Here is a 9,365-nt window from a genome sequence, read left to right as displayed (position 1 = left end):
GCAACATAGGCTATATTGCATTTTCATAAAAATTAGAGATCCTTACCAAAAATGCAATAATGTAACCCAAGGTGTAAAAAATTCCTTAATAAAAATTCTGTCATCGCGTGCGCTGCGGAATCTATTGAAGATAGAACAAAAAAATGTTCTACGGTATTATAGAATGGATCAATATCTACAAGAAAGTCCGCGATACCATATGTCCATCTTCAGTAGTTATGTTACTACAACAACTTTTTTACGTTTTCAAAGTAAATAGAAGTGCCGACAGTAATCAAACCACGTTATCCATACACATATATTAATCCTTATCCCATTAAATGATGTTTTATTATAGACTGTTTCAATACCAGCAAAACACTTTTTAAATTAATAAAATTGGATTTTCCATTCAAAAGATATAACGAATTTTTAAAAGTGTCAATCTACAGAAAATAGTAGGTATACTGTTTAATACAATGAGCAGGCGTAGTGCGGGACGGGGTGAAGGTGATTTTCATGTGATTAAAAATTAAACCTATAGTCCGACCTATAGTAGACTTTTTACTGTTACGATATCGCTATCTATGCGGGTGAAACCGCAGGGCATTGCTAGTCTTAATATACATATATAAATCTCGTGTCACAATGTTTGTCCTCAATGGACTCCTAAACCACTTAACCGATTATAATAAACTTCGCACACCATGTGCAGTTCGATCCAACTTGTAGATGATAGATGAGATGGAGATGGATTGTTTAAACATGTAGGTACCACGGGCGAAGCCGGGGCGGACCACTAGTAGCTGAGCCACTGTATACTATTAGAGTCACTGTGTACTACACTATTGAGTCACTGTATACATCCACCGGTACACAGTGACTCAAATCTATTTTTTTATATTTTATTTTTTAGTTTAATTAATTTAAAGTGTAATGAAAATATAATGACACAAAAGTGAAATGTAGTAACCTGACTTCAAGATCTAAAAAAATCACTTTGATTATATATTATTTACTATATTTTTGAGCGTATCGAAAAAATCCGAGTCACTGTTTCCTCCCTGACCCTATTGTATAAAAAGTGATACAAGGCTACAAGGCTTTCAACCTAAGCTTTCAACTGGATATTCAATATACTTAATATTATTGACAATTAGTAAATCTTTTATTGATAGATGTTAGGTACGTAACAATTACAAAGGAACCTATACTATTTTATTTGAAATAAAACTTCAGTGTTGTTTCAACTTAATGTATATTTTAACCTAATCTACACAAATACTTAGAGTATTTTTTTCTAAAAAAGTTTGTAATTGTGAGATTCATTGTGAGATTCATTGTGAGATGGTGTTATTTCATTCAAATAAACATGTTACAGGTAAAACCCGTATTCTGTCAGAACACGCTTTCCCTACATAGCACTAGCTGTAACTTTTTTTAGGTCTTTGTTTCAACTAATTCTAACAAGGGAAAACGCGTTATAAACTAGACGGTCTATAATATTGATAATAATTATGATGAAAAGTAATTGACACAAAAAGATATGACTAAATTATAGTGTAAATGACCTAGGTATAGTATTAGTTTTTAACGCGTTTTTCCCAGTTAGAATTAGTTATAACAAAGGCATTGAGTTAAAATTAATTCTAAGTAGGGAAAACCTGTTCCAACGGAAAATGGGTTTTAATGGTAACATATTATTACATTATTGTTTAAGCCTACTCCTTATTTAACTAGGTATTATATTTATAAATTTTATAAAATTTTACAATACTTAACTATATACACCTATAAATTTAGCACTTTATAGTATTTAATAATATTGATCTTACATCAAAATATATCCTATATCAAATTCGTTAAGAACCTACTAAATACCTACTCTCTACGCTCTGTACATATTTCCTTAACACTTTGACATAGAATTGATAAAATTTTTGCAATATGTAATGAAGTAAATGTCTACATAGTACAATAATTTGCTATTTTTGTCTTTTCGAATTATGTTGAACAGAAAACCATTTAAACATACAGAGGAATTCAATCAATACAATTGTGCAAGGGCAGTATACATTATTTGAAATATGTAACATTTATATGAAAATTTTGTGATAATAAGGTTTTCTCAATTGTGTTCTACAGGTAGGGCATTGTTTGTGAAATGTTAATGTTCTTTCAAGACAATTTTCACAAAAAACATGGCCACAAAAGGTGGAAACTGGATATCCGCAAAAAGTAAGCAAGCAAATAGAGCAGTCGCTAAGAACTTTTCTTGGTTCATTCCTGATATACACATCGCCAACCGTACTCTGACAGTTTTCTTGCTCCGGGTTAATAAAACGAACATGAGCGTGATGTGATGAATCCGGATATGCTCTTAATACTTCTATTATATCAGGTATTTCTCCTAGAACCATATTAAATTTACTTGCTCCTCGTTCAAGAGGTCGTGGAATTGAATTATTTTCAAGAATTCTTCGCAGTTTTCGCAATTTAGCTGCATTTTCGATACTGTGAAAAGTTCTTTCAACTGTAAGGTTTTCATGAATTTTCTTATCAGGCGTTTCTTCAGCCTTAACGTCTACTTTATACATTTCAATGACTTTTGATTTTATTCTCGTCAGCTTTCCCGGTTCACTATGTTGTGATTCGTTGTCGCTGTCATCAGAATCTTCAGTTAATTCTTCTGTTGCATTAGAACCTGTTTCATATTCTTCTTCTGCATACTCATCTTCATCATATTCATCTTCGTCATTTTCTTCGTCTCCGTCTTCATCTTCATCATCTTCTTCATTATCCAAGGAAGTATGGTTTACCCCATCTAAATAAAAGTCGAATCTTGGAGAATCTTCAACTGACCATATTTCAGAATCATTCATAATATCGTCAATATTAGTTTCAAATGTTTCCGATCGATCATCAAATATTTCTAAATTATCAGAGTTGGATATTGGATTATTTGATTCAGTTTCTGACACATTTGATTGGCCTATATCTGTATCATTATTATTAGTATCTGATGGTTTTTGTACGTCTATTGAGTTTTCATTTATTTCTATATCGTCATCCGAAGTGAACAATTTTCTTAAAGCGTTTATGCCACTTTCAAATTTGCTTGGAGACCAATATTCCGAATCTTTGCGTTCCTGCAATTTCATAATTAATACATTTTCCATACATTGGCTACTTTCATTGCCTTCATCATTTTTTGATAGGCTAACTGTGTCGGTGTTTGTCATAGAATTTGAATTAACTTCAGCTTGAGTCGAAACATTTTCTTCCTGTTGCATCAAATAACTATTAAGTTGGATGCCCGTTTCAAGTTTAGTACTATCTGAATTGAATGAAGTTTTTGTCTCTTTTGGCATCGTTACTTCCTCTGGGTATAATATTGTGTTACTTGTACTTGCTATCACGATGTTTGAATTGACAGAACCATCAGTGCAACTATTCATAAGGGAAGATCCGACATTGTTAGCATTGAAATCTTTTCCACGATCTTCATTGTTTTCGTCTGCTCGTTTTTGTTCTGATACTAGTTCAGAAGGTAAGTTTGATATTATATCACATGAATTGTTTTGTAAATCAGTGGTGTATTTAAAGAGATCATGATTTTCTAATATTTGTTTTGTTCCCTCTTGTTTTTCAGACATCAATGTTTTTGATTGTTCTAAATTCAATTCTGCAGAGTCATGATTAGGTTCTTCATTAGATGTGTTGCAAATAATAGCATCGGTGTTATATTCACTTCCTTCGATACTGTTAGAATCACTTGCAGTTTCAGAAGCTATTGAAGAACACTGTCCATTTTCAGTTTCCGATTTGTCCTTTTCTGCTAGTTGTTGATTAATTTGGATATCATCTCGTGATGACCGAGCTCTTTTCGACGCGTTGCCTTTAATTGCAGTGCTATTACTTCGCTTGGATGCCATTTTGATGTAATTCTCCTGGACCTGGAAAATTAAAACATAATGTTAACATACAATGTATATTAACTAGTTTTAATCCTGCCACGTTTTGGACGCAGTACCTACTCATTAATTTTCTTTAAAAAGCTTCAATTGAAATATGATAGCCTTTATCATTCTACAAAATTAAAATTATCTATAAAATGAGTACGTACTCTATCGTGACCTATTTTATTAATTCTTCCTAATATTTTAAATGCGAAGGTGTATCTGTTTGTTGTCTTTCTCCATATCGCAACGGAAGAATGCTATAATATGATCTCTTTGTCTGGACATTGTACACAGATTTTAGAGTTGCATATGCAAATTTTTACAGCGCGAGCGTTGCAACATGGCATTGCCATGAGAATTTCCTTAAACAACGCGGGCGAAGCCATGGGTGGAAAGCTACTATACCTATAATAGAGGACTATGGAGTCACACCTATCAATCATATTTTGCGGAAACAATAGCTGAAAGAGATGGACAATGTTTCATATTTTTTTCTTTATATAAGCATGCATGTGTATATAGACGCTAATCAAAACATACTTATATTATTTGTAGTTACAAGAATTTCTATATTATCCAGACTCATAAGGGTTCTAATGCGACAGGTTGCTTCGAAGTGAAGCGCGCTCAAACATACCTCTACATTTTTTTACCATTATTTGAATGTTATTCATCAATCGCTTTAATTCATTTTGAATTGTTAATTCTAATTTTATTTCATACTAGCTGTGCCCGCGACTTCGTCCGCGTGGAATAGTGACTGCATAGTAGTTACTACTTAACACACAATTATTGAGTAAACACGTCTTGAAACACGTACTATCATATACAACTAAATTATAAGTACTTACACATTATTATAAAGTTAAGAAATAAAATAAATAATAACACAAAAGAACTGTTAGTAAAATTTATTACTAAACTGAGCTATAAAACTTAGGTACAGAAGAGTTCAAAATTTCCAGGATGTGGTTATTCTCCCGCTCCCATATTCCTTCTACTTTCACAGACTTTCAACTTTTCCCTTTCACCCCTAGTAAATGGCAGAACCGATTTTGATCTAAACCATGTCTAATCATACCTATATATTATGTACATGTCATATCCTTTCGTTTGGTACTCCATTTGGATTATTTATCCCCACTATCACCCCTAAGGTGCCCTATATGTAATAAACAGATTAACCAATTTTGATAAAACATGACTAATTGTAATTCACACGTCATTTGATATGCCGCTTGATTATATTATTTGACCACATTCGATTATTCATTCCCACTTTTACCGCTATAAATCAATAAATGAATGAACCGATTTTGATTAAATATGCCTCATCATACTTCTCACGTCAGGTCATGCCCTTTCATTTGATATGCCACTTGGGTATATTATTTGACAACTTTTATTCCCACTTTTATACCTAGTATATCCAATAAATGGATGAACCAATTTTGATAAAATATGTTTTATTGTACTTTACACGTCATGTCTTTCATTAGATAAGTCAGTTGAGTATATTGGATAAAATTTATTTATTTATTCCCACTTTTACCCCTATATTAAAAAAAAGGATGAACCGATTTTGATAACATTGGACTACTTAATTGTTTCTGACAGGTCGTCTTTTTTCATTTGATATATCACTTGGGTATAACAGACAGCATTCGTTTTTCTCATTCCCACTTTTGCCCTACATATAATTATTGGATGAACCGATTTTGATTAAATATGCCTCATTATACTTCTCACGTCAGGTCATGCCCTTTCATTTGATATGCCACTTAGGTATATTTGACAACTTTTATTGCCACTTTTATCCAATAAATGGATGAACCAATTTTGATAAAATATGTCTTATTGTACTTTACACGTCATGTCTTTCATTAGATACGTCACTTGAGTATATTTGATAAAATTCATTTATTTATTCCCACTTTTACCCCTATATCAAATAAATGGATGAACCGATTTTGATAAAATTTGACTAATTGTTTCTGACATGTCGTCTATTTTCATTTGATATATCACTTGGGTATAACCTGCATTAACAACTAACATTCGTTTTTTTCACCCCTATATAATATAATAAACAACTAATGTAACAAAAAAACGCATCTAATTCGTATTACCCGTTAGCGAGCTACGGTGGCACAGACAGACACGCAATACACACATAGCGGTCATAACACCCCTCTTTTTGCGTCGGGGGTTAAAAATATAATACCTACGACATAATTTCAAAGACCTTTTATATAGAAAATTTACCTAGAAGTAACCATAATGCTATTTGTGCAGGTTTTAGACTTATGAGCAAAAATCTAAATAAAGGTCCTTTGACCCCCCCTACTACCCCCTCAGCATAACCCCCCCCCCACGCTTGGGGACTTTCGATATGATCATCTGGACATGTCAAGGAATAACTTTAGCGTATAATTTACGTAATAAAGTAATTCATGTATAGAATGCCTTAGCAAATGTTCGCTGTGATTACTTAAATGGTCATAACTTTTTTATTTATGAACCGATTGACATGAAATAAACACTAAATGTTAAATGAAGCTCACCACAATATATTAGTGAAAACCGCATCTAAATCGGATAAGCCGTTTCTGAGATTAGCGTGTTCAAACATACAGACAAACAGACAAACAGACAAACCGACAAACAGACAAACAGACAAAAATTTTTTTAACAACAGTTTTGGGTTTGGGATCGATTTAGTAATAACCCCTGCTAATTTTTTTTTACATATTTTCATTGTACAGACACCACTTTTCTAGAATTTTATTATATGTATTGATGATGATAAATTAAATGAAAGATAAAAATTAAAAAAAAAAAAAACGTAAAAATACGTAAATTTCACGTTCACTACGGGTTTGAATTGTAAAGATTGTCATAAACATGAAATAAATATAATATAATTAGGTGAGAAAATACTCACAACAAAGTAGAGATGTCAGTGAATTCGCTCCCGCCGGGAGACAGTACCGACCAGCGCCGCTCACTTTGTGTTGTGACTGATATTGATCGTCCACAGGGGCTGGGGTTGCAACTCCAAGGACGAAATTTGCACACATTCGGGAAATTTCTGCAATAGATATTACTTATATTAATTATAATATTTTCATTCAATACATTTTAGGTATCTAATAAAAGGCTACATAATTTAAATCTGAGTTCAAAAAAAGAAAATATTTTAAAAACCTTTCAACCTTACTAGAATTTGTATTTTCTTACATTTCTGTCAGCTGCATTTCTATTTTCTGTTACCTGAAATTATTTATGGTTGCATGAAAACTTGTAACCATAAACAATTTCAGGTGTTCCTAGACAAGATATCCATACTAATATTATAAATGCGAAAGTAACTCTGTCTGTCTGTCTGTTACTCAATCACGCCTAAACTACTGAACCAATTTGCATGAAATTTGGTATGTCCTATCTCGGGTATTTTGATACCCGAGAAAGGACATAGGCTACCTTTTATTGCGAAATATGTACCACGGGCGAAGCCAGGGCGGACCTCTAGTTATTTATAAATACACTTTGCCTTAGAGCTGTTGCTCTTTATATGTTTATTGTTCAATTTTTCTGTTATTGAATTTTCTGTTCACGCTTGTTATTTAAATCGTTTTATAACGATATGTAGAGCTATGTCATAGGAACAGAATTGTCTCTAATTTATGAGTGTTGTAACTATTTTCAGTTTCTCCCCAGACTTTGTGCATGTGTAAACATATTTTTGGCAATATGTACCATGTTTATCTTGCTTTTAAAATAGAGGCTTCCATTTTTTGATAAAAGGGACCGTTTTCGTTCGTATAAAACATATATTTTGAATGAAATGTTGTTTTTTCCGAAGATATACGAAAATAATAAAATAGACGTTCATCCTCAAACTCATAATATCGAGGAACTTAGGCGAAGTCTTGAGGCGAGTAACTTAATTACCTAGTTATTTATGTGAAAAACAAAAAAGTGTACTTTACTCTTTTAGAAAATACATTAATCATTTTCGGTGTAGTTGCAGATAGTTGTTCATTCCTACTGTAATTAATAAAGTAGATAGTTAGAATGGTACTAACTATTGAAATGACCCTTGCATCAACTATTGAAAGGCCTATGTTCTGTGCAGTTGTAAACAATTGTTTAATCGTGATGATCGAAGTAAATAGTACAGTATTTTTTTTTTATATTTTCACGAAATACATTTCCAGGGTAACTAATATCATTATCTATGCAAGATATCCTTGCTATTAATTTTATTGATTTTAATATTATAATAAATTATTAGTTTGTTTGTCTTTTTTTTCATGCCGCAACGGAACGATTTTATAATACGATTTTGTGTTAGGAGATATTATTTAGGTTAGAGAGTCACATAGGGCTAGTTTTAGCGTGGTGAAACATTCCATTCCCATGGGAATTTCCTTTGGCTACGAGGACGAAGCCGCAGTTGGTGAGCCAGTTTTAAATATGGTTTACCAATTTCTTGTATGTAATAGAATTAAAACATTACATTGCTTTATCAGACAGGCTAGTCAGGACTTATTCACATTTATCAAAGAGAGTAGTACAAGAAGCTTTGTTGGTAAGTTCTAGATGGCGTTGTGGAAAAAAAAGACAAAACGAAATAGAAATAAACGGAATGGAATAAATATTTATAGTTATCTCTATTTCCATGTTTATATTATATTACAAAGCAGTCAGGTGTTTTCGTTAGTCAATTATAATTATAAGTTATACGAAGTATTTGGGAAATTTTGCCACTTATACTTTATGTAACCAGGGGAGACGGTAATCATCATCATAAAACGAAAATATCTGTTGAAACATAAATATATGATGCATAATACAGTATTGATGTAATATTTACATTGAAATAAATTCAGTTATTATTGTAAAAAAATTTAATACAGAATGAGAATCAGTATAAAAATTTTCATAAAATTAAATAGAATTCTATAATGCAATCAACAAATAATATTTCTTATATTAAATAAATAATAAACAGAGTATACTATTAGGGCTGTTAGGGCAGAATATAATCATTTTAATATTCGTTTGATTATCTAGTATAGAAACAAATTAGAATTATTTGTCATTTTCATAAAACGTTCTTTAAAATCCTCTCAATGCCTACAATGAAACTTAGCATTGTTATCATTAAATAAAAATATGCTAATGCGTTCGATTTCCACCAAACAAAGGAAAATCGAACATAGCGCGACGAATAGATAATGAAAAAATTAAACATAAAACATCTCTCTTGTAGATTTATAGTTTCGATTGTGCACTTACATAAATAGAATATACATTTGAGATGTTTAAATCCGAAATGGCTTAGGTCTTATATAAGGTTTACTGTGACCAAGTGGGAACTGAGAATCCACGGTCAGTCGCGCTTGAAGCCGCTAACCG

General features: G+C 31.9%; 1 protein-coding gene across 1 annotated transcript; it reads right to left on the bottom strand.

Annotated features, from left to right (window-relative positions):
* Nucleotides 1–1,226: 1,226 nt before the first annotated feature.
* Nucleotides 1,227–6,951, bottom strand: LOC149489528 (uncharacterized). The gene is made up of 2 exons (XM_089714106.1): nt 6,886–6,951; nt 1,227–3,935 (listed from the first exon to the last, which is right to left on the bottom strand). Exon 2 carries the CDS (start codon nt 3,912–3,914, stop codon nt 2,076–2,078), a length of 1,839 nt encoding a protein of 612 aa, XP_089570232.1. The 5' UTR covers nt 3,915–3,935; nt 6,886–6,951; the 3' UTR covers nt 1,227–2,075.
* Between the last annotated feature and the right edge of the window lie 2,414 nt (nt 6,952–9,365).

Source organism: Colias philodice, chromosome 3 (genome assembly GCF_061535455.1).
Source record: "Colias philodice isolate Cphi_HAF_F1 chromosome 3, ilColPhil1 Martin Lab GWU primary, whole genome shotgun sequence".
In the NCBI taxonomy this organism is placed as follows: domain Eukaryota; kingdom Metazoa; phylum Arthropoda; class Insecta; order Lepidoptera; family Pieridae; genus Colias; species Colias philodice.
Note: the sequence above shows the minus strand (reverse complement) of the source record. Positions and strands in the feature narration are given on the sequence as shown.